General features: G+C 43.9%; 2 protein-coding genes and 1 pseudogene across 2 annotated transcripts in view; all 3 read left to right on the top strand.

The window, feature by feature from the left end:
* The window catches only part of SLC44A4 (solute carrier family 44, member 4), an 18,106-nt gene extending 16,742 nt beyond the window's left edge, over positions 1-1,364 (top strand). Inside the window, exon 21 of the mRNA XM_006896169.1 lies at positions 1,243-1,364. Within this exon, the coding sequence (XP_006896231.1) occupies positions 1,243-1,364 (122 nt within the window). The remainder of the gene's footprint in view (positions 1-1,242) is intronic.
* Positions 1,365-1,880: 516 nt separating this feature from the next.
* On the top strand, positions 1,881-6,044 carry NEU1 (sialidase 1 (lysosomal sialidase)). The gene is made up of 6 exons (XM_006896263.1): positions 1,881-2,042; positions 2,394-2,586; positions 4,074-4,336; positions 5,134-5,316; positions 5,498-5,720; positions 5,818-6,044. The coding sequence occupies exons 1-6, from the start codon at positions 1,881-1,883 to the stop codon at positions 6,042-6,044; spliced, it is 1,251 nt and encodes a 416-aa protein (XP_006896325.1).
* A 3,193-nt stretch (positions 6,045-9,237) lies between these two features.
* On the top strand, positions 9,238-10,466 carry LOC102860435 (annotated as a pseudogene).
* The last annotated feature ends 6,142 nt before the right edge of the window (positions 10,467-16,608 follow it).

The following is a 16,608-nucleotide window of genomic DNA, read 5'->3' on the forward strand; positions in this document are numbered from 1 at the left end:
CGCAGGAGGGGAAGACCCTCTATGAGATGGATTGATTCGGTGACTGGGGTAATCGGGATGGGTGTGTCAGAGGCAGTGTGGTTGGCGCAGGATAGAGCAGGGTTTAGGGCTGTTGTGCATAGGGTCGCTATGAGTCGGAAACGACTCGATGGCACCTAACAACAACAACAACATATACTAAGGTCTTGGCATGTGGCAAGGTACCTCAGTGCCTTAAATGTGAAAAATAGTAATTGCCATGGAGTTGCAACTAATTCATAGCTGACCTTCCAATGGCTTTTCTGAGGCTGTAAATTGCAGGGGAGATTGCCCATGTTTCTCCCTCGGAAGTAGCAGTGCAACTCATTAGTGACTACCAACAAGAGCTAAGGAAGGCTGCTAAATGAAAGGTGAACAGTTTAAATCAACCAGTTGTGGTGCAGTCTGTCTCCTCCCAATGGAGGTCCCCTAATCAGAATAAACTTCCAGTCTGTTGGGTTTGCTGTGTCCCAGGTGGTAAGCTATTGACATGCATTCCCTCCCCCTCCTTACACTTTGTTGTTGTTGTTAAGTGCTGTTGAGTCATAGGAGTCATAGATGACTCATAGCGACCTTAAGAACGAAAGACCTGAATACTTTTATTACTTTCATCATTTCTCCAAGTTCAGAGTTTCCAGAGGCAAGCTATTTCGGAAGTGGATGCCACTCCTGCTTCCAAACTCGTTTTAATCAGGGAGCTCCACTAAACACTGCCCACAGTGGGTAACCATTATCACATTTGACACATCAGTGTCACAATGTTTAGCATCACAGCAACCACTATTACCTCTGTACAGCAAAGTACTGACCAGTGCTATACCACTTAGAAGACTGTTAGACCAAAGACAATTAAAACCAAGACCGAGGGCTGCAGATTAAAATCACCCACCTTTGGCTTGGTAGCATCGCTTTCTGTCCACTAGGCTAACAGAGCTCTCTCTGTGTTGTTGTTAAGTGTCCTCGAGTCACAGACGGCTCATAGCTTAAACTTTATCACTCTATAAATATACTGTTAGGAAGCACTGGTGTCCTAGTGGCAAGAAGCTGTGGTGCAAATCCGTTGGCAAGCGGTTCGAATCTACCAACTGCTCCAAGAGAGGATGGGCAGTCTCGAGGCCTTAGAAAACCCAACGGCCGCTGGAGGGACGTTGTTTTTCTTGAGAGGGAACAGGCTACTCCTTACCCTATTACTCACACAGACCTGACCCATCTGTTTCTGCTCAGTGGAAGACCTGGAACGGAACGATGGCTCTCCGGATCGACCTTACTACATGTCCAAAGGCCTTCTGCAGATTCTGGGCAAGAAAAACAAGGCGCCCCCAGGAGACAAGAAGAGGAAGAAGTGAAAAAGACCCCACTCTGCCCTGATCCAGGGCTGCGCTCCACCTGTACAGCCTCCCAGCCCCATCTGAATTCCAGATCGCGGCTTTGTAGTAAAAAGATTTTATTAAAGATTGATATTTTGTTTTCTCAATAAATTTGAGACTTTCTCATTCCCCCCCACCCCCCATGACACGTTGCCTAGTTCCCATCCTGGCTCTTTAAATAGGTCCCGCCCCCCCAAGACACGCCCTTGAGTGCTGAGGCCGATAATAGGCTCCTGTACAGTGACCAGCTTCTTCATGTTAGCCAATCAACTTCTGGTCCAAGTCACGCGCGTGGAGCTTCAAGAGGGCCAATTGGGAAGCGAGTTCGGCGCCCGGAGTCACGTGGGGACAATTAGATTCGCGGAAGCGCCCCTCGCCGCCCGCAGTAGGGGTGGTCTGGGTGGGCGACACCTGTTATTTTAAAGGACCGGGTCAGTTCACCAGCTCCAGCTTATGTCTAGCTCTCACTAGTGTTGCAGCCACCGCTTGGGAGCGATGACGGTGGAGGGACTGAGCTCAACGATCCTGGATAGACCCCAGGGACTGCTAATAGTGGAAATCTGGAAAGACTGTGGGGCTCAGGTGTTTGCTGTGAGCTTCTTGCTGCTATTATCTCTGTCAGGATTTGTCGTGGGAGCAAAAAGTGACTTCAGTCTGGTGAGTCACCTCTCGCTCAGCCCCTTCTCCGGCTTTCATAGACGTTCTGAGCCTGGTCTGTGCTCCGCTCTGCTCCTGTCCCCGTCCCTACTCACTCACCTTCCTCCTCTCTGATTCCCATTAACTCCTTCCTCTTTTTCAGCCCTTGTCCCTGGGGACCCCTTTTTACCCCCTCGCCTCTTCCTGCCCCGAGACCCAACTAACTACTCTTCAAACTCTGACCGACTCTTCCTTTTTTCTGGGACCTCTTATTTCTTTCTTGCTCCAAATCCTCAACACCTTCTTGTCCCAGGGGCCATCCCCAAATTCCACATTTCGTCAGTCCGTATTGATCACCTCTTCTTGTCACAGGTGCAGCCTTTGGTGACCATGGAGCAGCAACTATGGGTGAGCGGGAAGCAGATCGGCTCTGTGGACACTTTCAGAATTCCCCTCATCACAGCCACTCCTCGCGGCACTCTCCTCGCCTTTTCTGAGGCCCGAAAGATGTCTTCATCGGATATGGGGTCCAAATTCATCGCTCTGCGGAGGTCCATTGACCAGGGTATAAAGTTGCCTGGATGGCAACAGCGGGTGTAGGTTGCAGGGTTGGGGAACCTTTAGATTACATGAGGGCCTTTGGATAAGGCAACTTCGAAGGCTGGAGACCTGCTTCCCTGAGAGGTAGAAAAACGTAAAGCTCAGTAACGGCTCCGCCTAGCAACTACCTGGTAAATACAGCTGTAAATGAACAGGGGAAAAAAACCTAACTCCTCTCCCCAGAGAGTTAAAATTCTACTGGGAATAGGCAGACACAAAGTCTAATAAATAAGTAAACTTATTTCCATATGGGAAGGTGATAAGTGCAATGGATGAAAATTAAAAGGTGTAAGAGGTGAGAAGGTGGATGCTGGTGTTTGAAGGATTGTCATTTTAAATAGGTGATATTTGAGCAAAGACTCAAAAGTGACTGTGAGCACCAGGAAGAGGTGCAAATACCCAGGAAGACAATTTGAGGAGTGCAAAGGAGCTCTGGCATGGCTGGATGGTATGCACCAGAAAACTGAAGATAAAGTCAGAGATAAGGGGACAGTAGGAAGACCTTGGCTTCCTAATAGTGTCTCCCCCATCTTTCAAAATAAAGAGAAGAAACCTAAATGCACTACCATTTCTGGCTCATTATGACAGTAGAACTGCCCAGAGGATTTCCAAGGCTGTAAACCTTTACAGAAGCAGCCTGCTTCAACTTTCCACTATGAAGCAACTAGTGGGTTTGAGCCATCTACCTTTAAACCATTTTGCCACAAGGGCTCCTTTAGCTCACTTATGTTGTGGTGTTGTTGTTAGGTCTATGAGTTGAGTGTGACCCATAGCAACCCTGTGAACAACACACTTAAACTTTGTCCTATTCTGTGCCATCCTCACACTTTCTGACACATTAGAGTCCGTTGTGGCAGTCACTGTGGCAATCTTCCTGGTCAAAGATTTTCACCGACCCTTTACCTTTCTAAACATCATGTGTCTCTCCTAGGAGTTTCCCCCCCTAGCAACATGTCTGAAGTATGTAAGGCAAAGCCTCATTGTCTGCCTCCAAAGAACACTCTGGCGGCATCCTCTCCAAGACATATCTGTTTGTTCTTTTGGCAGCCCATAGGACACCACAGTTTAAAGGCATCAATTCTTGTTCTGCTATCCTTATTCATTGTCCACATCTCAGATGCATAGCATGTGAGCATGTGTTCTGATGCATAGAAAACAGGAAATTGACAGGAAATGATGGAAAGAAGGGTCCCCTAGGTGGTACTCACGGTTAAGTGCTCTGTTACAAACTAAAAGATTGGTAGATTAGACCTCCCCAATGGTGGGTCAAAAAAAAAAAAGGCCTGGTCATCTGCTTCTGAAAGTTTATAGTCATGAAAAACTTACATTTCACAGTTGTACTCTGCTCACATGGAGTCATCACGGGTTAGAATTGACTAAACTGCAATGGTTTTTCAAAGGAAAGGGTACTTCCTAAGTACCCACCCTGGATGTCTTCCATTTTCCCTTCAGGTGACACATGGTCTCCAACCAAGTTCATTGTAGACGATGGGAAGACTTCTGATGGGCTGAACCTGGGAGCGGTGGTGTGTGACACTGAGACTGGCATGGTGTTCCTCTTCTACTCTCTCTGTGCTCATGGGTTCGGCTGCTCCGTGGCCTCCACCATGTTGATGTGGAGCAAGGATGATGGCCTTTCCTGGAGCAAACCCAAGAACCTCTCCCTGGATATTGGCACTGAAGTGTTTGCTCCTGGACCAGGTTCTGGCATTCAGGTGGATATCCTGGGGGATGGACAGAGGTGCTGCTTTGTGGAGAGTGGAGGGATACCCCAAAATTAATTTCTTCCATCCAGACTACCCCTAAAAAACATTGACTCTTTTTTCCCCAAGGAGAAGCTCTTATAGAATCAGATTTTCCATCTTGTATGAGATTCCGTGGAAGAAAGGAACAACCTATCAGGGAAAGATGGAATATTGCCAGTCACTTCCCTTTTGGGGATTGTCACCAGTGTTGTGCTAGTCTGTGAAGTAAAAATTAGAGAATGTCACCCATTTCTTTAAACAGACAAAAGCCTATGACGGTGTGCAGCTTGACAAGGAGAACAAGTTGAGCTTATGTTCCTTTTGTGCTATGTTCAACCCATCCACTACTGTGCACCCAAACGAGCTTACTCTGAAAAAAGATTTGCTTAATCCAGGCAGTTGGGGAGCTCCCAATGGCGTAGCCCATAGGAAGGTAGACTGTAAACCCAAAGCAGTTCCCCTCTGGTGGTTCAAATCCACCAGCAGCAACAAGGGAGAAAGATTGACAGTCTCCTCCCATGTGATCTGCAGCCTGCAAAAACCCAAAGGAGAGTCAGCTTTGCGTTGTCTGACTCAGTGGCCGTGAGAGTTGATAATTCAGCCAGTGGCTGTTTGTGGGATACTTCTGGGGTTCTCACTAAGCAAGAACAGGAGTAAAGGGGACCAGATATGTCCTCACATGAGGAAGGTGGTAGGTTCCCTGTGGTGTGGGCTTCCCTTCCCTGCTGTTAGCCCCTGCAGTGTCTTCCCTCTGTGACATCTCACAGAAACAGCGAGAACCACAGAAGGGCCGTCTTATTGTGTGTGGCCATGGAACACTGAAGCGGGATGGAGTCTTCTGCCTCCTCAGCGATGACCATGGGGCCTCCTGGCACTATGGAAATGGACTTATCGGCATTCCCTATGACCAGCCCAAGAAGGAACATGATTTCAATCCCGATGAGTGCCAGGTCAGGTGTCCATGGCTGTTCCCATCCACCTTTCCTGCTCAGTCTTCCAGAATACCATTTCCCTCAGACACAGGGCCTGGCTCCCCAGCTATACCCACCTGACCTTGTTCCCCTCAGAAGCAGAAATATTTACCCTGGCCAATGCCCTGGGTTCCACTAAGGCCCTGGTCTCTCCCCTCAGCCCTATGAGCTCCCTGATGGCTCAGTTGTCATCAACACCCGGAACCAGAACAACTACCACTGCCACTGCCGAATGATCGTCCGCAGCTATGATGCCTGTGACACACTACGGCCTCGTGATGTGACCTTTGACCAAGAGCTTGTGGACCCTGTGGTAGCCGCAGGAGCGCTAGCCACCAACAGTGGCATTGTCTTCTTTTCTAACCCAGCCCATCATGAGTTACGTGAGTACCTGAGGGGTGGGCTCAGCTGGAGGAGCTGCTGGGTGCAGAGGGGGTCTAGGCAGAGGCTCTCCTTTCCCTGACTCTGCTGTTTGCTCAGGAGTGAACCTGACCCTGCGTTGGAGCTTCACCAATGGTACCTCCTGGCAGAAAGAGAGGCTGCAGTTATGGCCAGGACCCAGTGGCTACTCGACCCTGGCAGTGCTAGAGGGCAGCATGACTGGACAGGACCACACTCCCCAGCTCTACGTCCTGTATGAGAAAGGCCAGTACGAATGCACGGAGAGCATCTCCCTGACCAGGGTCAGCATCTATGGGACTATTTAAGCAGCACCTCCGCCACAGAGATTGGATTCAGCCTTCAGGAATTTGAGTCTGTGGAGGGATTGGCTGCCTTATAGGTAGTTGGTGGTGGTGCCTTATAGGTAGTTCCACATTTTATTAGTCGTTATCCTTTTGAGGATTAACTCCTCTTTGACAGGGAAAGCATTCCGTTAAAATAAAAAGCCTGGCTCCCTCTCTACACAGGAATTCCCACCCTCACTCATTTCCTTTCTAAGCCCTGTGTGTGGCCTCTCTATCCTCTCCACCCAACTAGTACGGTGAGCAGTCTGTTCCTTGGGCAGAGCCTAAGAAGGGCCTACGTGGGCCAGTAGGACTGAATAAATGTGACCTCAGAATCAGGGAGCTAGAGCTTCTTCCTCTTTGGGGTGGAGGAGGAGACTGGCAGTGGAAATGTCAGTCCCAGAAGCTCAGGAGATTTGGGTTCAGGGTAAGGAACTAAGTACCACCTTTCTGCCTGCCCTTATTATTATTTATGAATCAATATATTTGTAACTTAAAAGTTTTAATAAAAAAATGAGCACTTGTAGAGTCTGTATGGTTCTGTCTGTGCATATCTTCATGTTGGTTTTTCTGGAAGCTCTGATGGGCCTAGTAGCTTATTGCACTGCCAACCCAAAGGCAAGTGGATCAAATCCACCAGCTGCTCCTTAGGAGAAAGATAAACAGTCTCTTCCTGTCCTATTAGTAGCCTCTAAAAATCTACTGAGAGGGTCAGCTCTGAGTCATTTGCTGTGAGACTGGGAGTGTGAGAAGCAACTGGTGTGCTTATTATCTATGAGCCATACTGCCCATGAAAATCTGACCCTGGCAATTTAAGTCCCCCTTTCCTTTTGAAATTTCTATTCACAAAATCCCACATCGATCCTTGGTAAGTGTAACGAAGGATAGAAAGGAGAACGCCACAAAATGTTTAAAAAAATCCTGCTTAGCAGTTAAAAAAATCTCATGGGGTTCTGATTCGTAGCTGACCCTCCAGCAGGTTTCCAAGGCTGTAAATCACAAGAGAGGAGAGATGGTTCATCTTTCCTGCAGAGCCTCTGGTGAGTCCAGCACTGGAGAGGCACGGCCTTTTGGGTTAACAGGGCCGCTCCCTCTGTTTAGCAAAAGCCACCAAATTTCCAACAGCCATTCTTTGCAGAAATAAAAAATAGCTAATCCTCAAATTCAGATTGAATGGCAAGAACACAAATTTTGTTTGACTTAAAGCTTACATATCATATTGCATTTTCATTCCTCCATCATTCATGGTCCCCTATCCCTCCCTGTTAACCATCCAGAATTACTGTATGTAAACCTTTCTTTAGCATTTTTTTGACAGAAGCTCTTAGACCATAATTGTCCTGTGGCGGACTAAGCTTAATGGATGTCACTCAGCTTAATTTGCTCTAGATTCATCCATGTGGCTCAGTGTTTCACCAATTCTTGATAATTTTTTCAATGTTGCATAATACTCCAATATGTGAATGAGCTCATTTCTTTAGCCTTGTCTGTTGCTGGACATGAGGTGTTTCCAATTCTTTGCTACTGTAAATAATGCTGTAACAAACATGAGTGTGTATATACCTGCTTGTGTCATAGATTTTAATTCTTTGAGATATAAATCTAGTAGTAGGATTGTTGAGTCAAATAGAATTTCTATTCCTAACTTTCTAAGGAAATGTTGAGCTGTTTTCCATAGTGGTCACACCATTGACATTCACACCAGCAGTGTATCCAATTTTTCCACACCCTCACCTCATATGTTGTTTGCTGTCTTATTAAATAGTGCTTTTGTTGCCAGGGTGAGAGGATATTACTTTGAATTGCATATCTCTGGAAGCTCTAGTGACTTAGTGGTAAGGAGTTGCCCTGCCAACTCAAAGGCATGTGGTGCAAATCCACCAGCTGCTCCATGAGAGAAAATGGGCATTCTCCTCCCATAAGATTAAACTGCCACTGAAGATGGTGGGAGGGTCAGCTATGACTTAGTTCTGACTCAAAGATGCATACCAACAACCACGGTAGCTAATGATCTTGAGCATTTTCTTCATGTGTGTGTATCCTGAGTGTCTCCTTTGGTGAATTGTCTATTCATCACCTCTGCTGATTTTGTAATTAAGTTTGTCTTTTTCTTGTTGAGTTACTGGAATTTTCTATAAATTCTAGAGTTGCCAGATAAGTGATTACTAAACATTTTTTTCCCAGTGTATAGGTTCTCTTTTTAATCTTTTGTAGTTTTCTTTGTATGGGTCTTTTTTAAATCTCTGGTTAGATTTATTCTAAAATATTTCATCTTTTCGGTGTCTACTGTTGTTGTTAGATGCTGTAGAGTCAAATATGACTCATAGCAACCCAATGAACAACAGATCTGAATCCTGGCCTATCCTGTGCCATCTTCACCATCTGATACACTTGAGCACATTGCTGCAGTCATCATGTCAATCCATCTTGATGTGCATCTTCCTCTCTTTCGCTGACCCTCCACCCTTCCAAGCATGATATCCTTTTCTAAGGTATAGTCTCTCCTAGAAACATGTCTAAAGTATGTGAAACGAAGCTTTCCTATCCTTGCACTCTGCTGCACCTTTTTAAAGACATACCTGTTCATTCTTTTGTTAACCCATGGGATTTTCAATACACTTCACCTCCAACACCACAATGCAAAGGCATTCATTCTTCTTCTGTCATCCTTACTCATTGTCCAGTTCTCCAATGCATAGCAAATAGTTGGAAAAAAGCATGGCCTGAATCGGGAACACCTTAGTCTTCAGGCTGATAGCATTGCTCTTCAATATTTGAGAGAGGTCTCTGACAGTGGACTTGCCCAAAGCAATATGTATCCTTATCTCCTGACTGTGGATTTTTTTAAAAAAATAATTTTATTGTGAATTTTTTCTTCTTTTTAAGTTTGATTTTTTTATTATTAATTTTAATGAAAATTTAGAGAGACTTTGGATTTCCATTCATTCATTGTTGCACTTTTCTCCCTATCCACCGCTCTTCCCTCCTCCCCTCCAGTTCACTCTTCTTGAAAAGTAAAAGAAAAATTCTTGAGGACAGCTGCGGGCGTCTAGAGGCCGGGGAGTTGCGCCTTGCTGACGCGCCCGACCTGCACAGCTCGGTCTCGTCTGAGCCAGCTCTCGTGGCAGCCCAGCATCTCGGCGGCTCTGCGGCTCTGCGCAGCGCTCCAGCGAAGATGCGGCTGTTCCACCGGCTGCTAAAGCAGCCCATGCCCAAGCAGATCGAGTGCTATTCGCGCTTCTTGCCATCGCCGCTCTCCATCAAGCAGTTCCTGGACTTTGGGAGAGACAGTGCGTGTGAGAAAACTTCATACATGTTTCTCCGAAAGGAGCCGCCTGTGCGACTGGCAAATACAATGAGAGAGGTCAACCTTCTGCCGTACAACTTGCTAAATCGACCTTCCGTGGGATTGGTGCAGAGCTGGTATATGCAGAGCTTTCTAGAACTTTTGGAATATGAAAACAGGAGCCTTGATGGTCCACAAGTCTTGGATAATTTTCTACAAGTCCTGCTTAAAGTCCGAAACAGACACAATGATGTGGTTCCGACAATGGCACTGGGCGTGACTGAGTACAAAGAGAAATTTGGTTTCGATCCTTTCAGCAGCAGCAACATCCAATATTTTCTTGATCGATTTTACACCAACCACATCTCTTTCCGCATGCTTATTAACCAGCACACACTTCTGTTTGGTGGTGACACTAATCCTGGTCAGCCTAAACATATAGGAAGCATTGATCCCACCTGTAACGTGGCGGAAGTGGTGAAAGATGCCTATGAAACAGCCAAGATGCTGTGTGAACAATATTACTTGGTAGCTCCAGAGCTGGAAGTTGAAGAATTCAATGCCAAAGCTCCAGACAAACCTATTCAGGTAGTTTATGTGCCCTCACACCTCTTTCACATGCTATTTGAGTTGTTCAAGAACTCAGTGAGAGCTCGGTGTGGTAGAGTTATATGAAGCTAGAAAAGAGGGCTACCCAGCTGTTAAAACCCTTGTTACCTTGGGCAAAGAAGACTTATCCATTAAGATAAGTGACCAGGGTAGTGGTGTCCCACTCAGATCGCCTTTTTAACTACATGGATTCGACTGCACACAGACCTAGCCTGGAGCCCACCAGAGCTACCCTGTTGGCTGGATTTGGTTATGGTCTGCCAATTTCTCGTCTGTATGCTAGATATTTTTAGGGAGCTCTAAAACTGTATTCCATGGAAGGAGTGGGCACTGACGCTGTCATTTATTTGAAGGCTCTTTCAAGTGAATCATTTCAGAGGCTTCCGGTTTTTAATAAGTCAGCATGGCACCATTACAAGACCACACCTGAAGCTGATGACTGGAGCAATCCTAGCAGTGAACCCAGAGATGCTTCAAAATACAAAGCTAAACAGAACTATAGAAAATAATCTTGAGCTAGCAGATAAGAATTTTCATCTAATTGCTCTAAGGATCAATAGAACTTTCTAGAGAACCAAATACTCTGGCCCTCTCTGTGAAGAAAAATCACCTTCCGCAAGTCAACCAGAGAGCACTTCTTTCAAATACCAACTCCAAATGCAGAACCATAGTTACTCCAGTGCTTGAATGTGTTTTCTCCATACCAGCTGGACCACAGAACCCTTCCTATAGCTATTCCAACTCTTTCACAAAAATTAGTTTGTAAATGGAGTAATCTTTTTTAAAAAAAAAAAAGAAAAATTCTTTCATTGTTTTAAAATCCCTCCCCCCAGGTCCACTCCACTATGCAGCCTCCGCTCTGGACTCCCATCATGAAGGAGTTTTTCTTTTGCTTTTCAAGGAGAGGAGCAAAGGCGGTGGGGAGGAGGGAGAAAAGTGCAACAATGAATGAATGGAATTCCAAAATCTCTGTAGATGTTCATTGAAATGAAAAATAAATAAATTAATTAAAAAAACCCAATCACATATCCCCTTTAAACAGTTTTCTCCCTCATCTGTTTCAATGCGGTATACATAATTTATCCCATCTTTCTCAGTCTCTCCCCAACCCCGATGTCAGTCCTGTTTTACAACAGCCGACTGTAGATCTTAGCAAGACAAAATCATTAACAGTTTCAGTCTTTCTCTATCATGATATTGTCCACTGGCCTACTGGTAAGGACCTTTGTCTCCTTGATATTAAAATTAAATCCATACTGAAGGCTATAGTCTTTGATCTTCTGCAACAAGTGCTTCAGATGCCCCTTGCTTTCAGCAAGTAAGATTGTACCATCTACATAGCACAGGCTGTTGATGAGTCTTCCTCCGATCCTAATGCCACATTCTTCTTCAAAACATCTAGCGTCATGAATTATTTGTTCAGCATACCAATTGAATAGGTATGGAGAAAGGATAAATCCAAGATGCACATCCATTTCAATTTTAAACCATAGTATTAATCTTGTTCTGTTCAAACAATGGGTATCAGTACAGGTTTCAATTTTGAATGAGCATAATTAAGTGTCTATTTGTTTTATCATTTTCTTTGTATAGATCTATTATTGGGTTTTTTTGGGTTTTTTTTTTAGATCTATTTTATCTCTCACTAAATTTATTCTGAAATAGGTTCTCTTTTGGGTGGCTGTTGTAATATTTCATAAGGTTTTTGTATAGGTCTTTCTTATCTCTGGATACATTTATTCATAAATATTTAATCTTTTGAAGAAGAAATCTTTTGAAACATAGAAGGATTTTATTTTTAGGAGGACCCAATTGTTAGGGAACCTTGGTGGCCTAGTGGTTAAGAAGTTGTAGTGCCTGGGGAGCTCTGGTGGCCTAGTGGCAAGAAGCTGCACTGCAATCCCAGAGGAACACGGTTCGAATCCACCAGATGCTCTGCCGGAGAAGGAGGTGCAATATCCTCCTGTACCAGTCAGATCTGATTTGACGGTACACGCACACAAAATAATAATAAAGAAAAAAACACACCATAATTAAAAAAAAAAGTTGTGGTGCCAACCCAAAGGCATTTGGTTCAAAATCACAAGCTGTTCATAGAAGAAAGATGGGTAGTCTTCTGTGTGATTTATAGTCACTGAAAACCCACTCAAGTGTTAGCTATGAACCCTAATCTTTCCTTCTTTTTTTTTTTAATTGGAAAAAAACATACTGGGGGTACAAGGAGGTGAGGGTTGGGGGCAAAAGGGTGAGGATGGGCAGGGATGCAGTTAGAGAGCTGCAGAAATTGGTTGGTGGGGGGTGCAAGTGAAGGAAATGAAAATGATCCAGTGGGGACCAGATGCTACAGGAAAATGACAAGCATTTTCCAATGGTAATTAAATCAACTGTCTTATTGCTTTGGGAACTGGATGCCGACTCTCTGGCTTCTTCATGCTGAACAGGGGTGTTGATGTGAAGGGGAAAGGGAGGACACTTTATCACCTTACTGGTGAACTTGGGTTAAGGCTGCTTGCCTTCTTGCTCTGTTAGAAGATATTTTCCTGTCATTTGCTCCCCTCTGGACTGCAAAGTGTTTTCCCAGGTGGGTCCAGTGGGGATGGCTGGTTGAACCCAGAGGCTCCATCCTCCTTTGCTTCTGTAGCTGGCAGTTGTATTTCCTTTTTGTCACTGGCACTGGGTTTGGGGTCAGGTCTGAAGTAAAACTCAGTGGTAGGGTTACCTATAGGAAAGGGAGCAAACCAACCTTTCCTTTTTTTAAATGGTGATTTTAATGAAAGTTTTACTGAAAAGGATTTTCATCCGAACTTTTCTTTGAAGATCTTTATTATTTTAGGTTTTATGCCTAGGCTTTGATTCATATGGAGTCAGTTTTTTAATATGGTGTGGGATATGAGTCTTGTTTCAATTATCTGCAAATAGAAATTCAGTTTTTTCAGCACCATTTTTTAAAGACTCTCTTTCCTCCCATTTAATGAATTTTACCTCTTTGTCAAAGATCTGCTGTCCACAGTTGTTGTTGTTGTTGTTGTTATGTGCCATTGAGTCACTTGCGACTCATAGCGACCCTATGTACAACAACCCTAAACTCTGCTCTGTCCTGTGCCAATCACACTGTCTCCGACACACCCATCCTGATTACCCCAGTCACTGAATCAATCCACCTCATAGGGGGCCTTCCCCTCCTGTGCTGTCCCTCTACCCTACCAGGCATGATGTCCCTCTCCAAGTTAGATTAATTTATTTCTAGGTTCTCAGTTCTATTTCTTTGGCCTCTACCTGTCACTGTACCAGTACAAAATTGTTTTAATCACTGTTGTAGGGGTTTTTGGGGGTGAGGTTGGTTGGGTTTTTATTATTAGTTTCAATGAAAATTTACAGAATCTTTGGATTTCCATTCATTCATTGTTACACTTTTCTCCCTGCCCACCCATCCAGCTCCCCCTCCCCTCCAGTACACTCTTCTCTTTGGAAAGTAAAAGAAAAATTCTTTCATTGTTTTATATCCCTCCCCCCAGGTCTGCTCCTCTGTACAGCCTTTGTCCTGGACTCCTGTCATGACAATATTACCTAATCACATATCCCTTTTAAACAATTTTCTCATCTGTTTCAATGCAGTATACATCATTTATCCCATCTTTCTCAGTCTCCCCTCAACCCCAAGGTCAGTCCTGTTTTACAACAGCAGCACCATTCAGTATTTGTCCTTTTGTGACTGAGATATTTCACTCAGCATAATGCCCTCCAGGGTCACCCATTTTAAATAATATTGCATGAGTTCCATGTTTTTCAATGTAGTGTAGTATTCAATTGTGTGAATATACCACAGCTGCTCTTCCATTCGTTTGTTGATGAGCACTTGGATTGTTTCCAACTCCTTGCTATTGTGAACAGAGCCGCGATAAACATGGGTGTGCATATATCTGCTTGGATGTCAGTTAATGTCTCTTTGGGATATATTACCAGTAGTGGAATTGCTGTGTCAAATGGTATCTCCATTTGCAACTTTTTGAGAAAGTGCCATACTACCTCCCACAGTGGTTGCACCATTTTACACTTCCACCAACAGTGAATAAGGGTTCCAGTTTCTCCACAACTTTGCCAGCATTTGTTGTTTGCTGTTCTGTTAAATTCTGCTATTCTGACTAGGGCGAGATGATATCTCATAGTTGTTTTGATTTGCATCTCTCTTAGAGCTAGGGATTTTGAACATTTCTTCATGTTTTTGTTTGCCATCTGAATGTCTTCTTTGGTGAAGTGTCTGTTCATATCCTGTGCCCATTTTTCAACTGGATTATTTACCTTTGTCTTGTTGTGGTGTGTCGTAGGTTTTGAGAACAGGACATGTAAGGCCTCCTACTTCGGTTTTTCTTCAGCATCACTGTGCTCATCTGGGATCTCTTTCCATGACTGGTGATAATTTTTTTCCATCTCTTTGAAAGATGATGAGAGGACAGAGATTAGGATTGCATTGTATTTATAGCCTGCCTGTGGCAGTATTGCCATTTCCACAATGTTAAATCTTCTGATCCAAGAGCATGGCAAGATTTTGCATGTATGTGGATATCTTTTAGTTTCCTATATCAATGTTTTGTAGTTTTCCTTATATAGGTCTTTTTTATTTCTGATTAGATTTATTCCTAAATATTTCATCTTTTGGGTGTTGATTATAATGGCATTGTTTTCCTTACTTCCTTTTTAGAGTTCTCTTACTGTTGTTATGTGCCATTGAGTCAACTACGACTCATAGCAACCCTATGCACAATAGCTCTGAAGCCTGTCTTATCCTGAGCTAATCTCACTGTCTTTGACATATCTACCCTCATTACTCTAGTGACTGTGTCATCCATCTCATCTGGGCTCTTCCTCTCCTGTGCTGTTCCTCCATCCTTCAAAGCATGATATCCTTCTCCAAAGACTGGTACTTCTTGGCAACATGACCAAAGTATGTAAGATAAAGCTCAAAATCCTTGCCTCCAAGAAGCAACTTGGTCTCACCCTCTCCAAGATATATCTGTTAGTTTTCTTGGTAGTCCATGATATGGTCAGTACTCTTCTCTAGCACCACAACTCAAAGACATTAATTTTTCTTCTGTCTTCTTGGTCATTGTCCACCTCTCTGATGCATAGCGAGTAATTGTGAAGACCGCATCCTGGATCATGTGAACCTTAGTCTCTAGGCTGATATTGTTGCTCTTCAACACCCAGAGAGGTCTCTGACAGCAGATTTTCCTAATGTAATTCGTCTTTTGATTTCCTGACTGCTAGTGCCAATAGGTTGTCTGATTCAGGCCACAGTCTTTCTAGTCACTTGATTTGCATCTGAGAGCTGGTCATTGAATAAGGAAGAGAGAAAAATAATTGAGCTTTTTGAGTTAGGGTATTGGAGAAGAGCACTGAACATTCTACGGACAGCCAAAAGAACAAACAGATATGTCTTTGAGAGGGTGCAGAGTGCTCTTTGGAGGCAAGCATGGTGAAGCTCCAAGAGCAAGTCACTGATCTAGCCCAGTCTAGGTGAGAATCCCTTAATATGGATTCAATTGTGTACCCCTAAAACACGTATTGGAATTCTAATGTCTACATATATAAATGTGGCCTAGACACACTGCTGGGATTGTATTTGGAAATAGGGGTCTCTGTTATGTTAAAGAGGCCCTATCAATGTAGACTATGTCCTACACCTAACTGCTTCTGAGTTAGGGGGAACAGCACAGACACAGAGACAAGCAAGCACAAACAGCACAACTGTCAGGGAAAGGCAGCTGTCGGACCACGTGAAGATCCTGAGGGAACTGAGGAATAACAGAAGAGGCAAAGATCTTCCCCTAGAGCTGACAAAGAGAAAATGTCCCCTGATTTTAGGATTCTGCCTCCTGAACTATAATAAAATAAATTTCTGATTTTTAAAGTCACTCATTTGTAGTCATTTATGCCACAACAACACAAGAAACTAAGATACCAAAAAAAAGAAAGAAAAGAAACTAAGATACCCTCTTCTTTAAGCTTTCATGGCAACTCTTGATAAGCACTATCCTAAAATGGCCACACCTATATTAACCAATATTTAACAGGTCTGTCCTGGAGAGGGTGAAACAAAGCTGCTCCGCGGAGGCAGGATTTTGAGGCTCTGTCTCATATACTTTTTCACATATTTTCATAAGTGCTTTAAGTCTCACTTTGATCAAGCAAAAAATTGCATCTTCTGCAATATCATAGGTTGTTAATGATTCTTTTAAAACTGATGTCATGCTCTTCTTCATCTAGCTTCCAAGTCTAGTTTCTTGGATTATTTTTCTAAGTAAACAGATTGAATATGGTCGAAGAATACCAGTGACCAATCTTTCAACATGACAGTAATACAACTCAGTACAACAAACTGGCAGGAGAGTGGTGGGTGAACTTATTTCCAGTCATTATTGTTGCTGTTGTTAGTCAATTAGGAACAACAGAATTAAATCTTGCCCTATCCCTGTCCTCACCGTCTTTGCTATGTACACGCCTATTTTATAGTTACTGTAAACCCATCTCCCTGAAGCTTTCCCACTGTTTTGCTGACATTCTATTTTTTCCAGTCATGTTTCCCCCCAAGGACTGACAATGTGCCCAAAGTATATGAGATGAAGTTTCACACCCTTGCGCTTTCCCCAAGAC

Source organism: Elephantulus edwardii, unplaced genomic scaffold (assembly GCF_000299155.1).
Source record: "Elephantulus edwardii isolate Elephantulus edwardi_28Jun2011 unplaced genomic scaffold, EleEdw1.0 scaffold00184, whole genome shotgun sequence".
Classification (NCBI taxonomy): domain Eukaryota; kingdom Metazoa; phylum Chordata; class Mammalia; order Macroscelidea; family Macroscelididae; genus Elephantulus; species Elephantulus edwardii.

Bases quoted from the DNA above. Each gene is read 5' to 3' on its own strand.
- NEU1 (XM_006896263.1), top strand. From the start codon at position 1,881: ATGACGGTGGAGGGACTGAGCTCAACGATCCTGGATAGACCCCAGGGA. The intron at 2,043-2,393 runs GTGAGTCACCTC...TTCTTGTCACAG, and splicing joins CAAAAAGTGACTTCAGTCTG to GTGCAGCCTTTGGTGACCAT. The intron at 2,587-4,073 runs GTATAAAGTTGC...TTTTCCCTTCAG, and splicing joins GCGGAGGTCCATTGACCAGG to GTGACACATGGTCTCCAACC.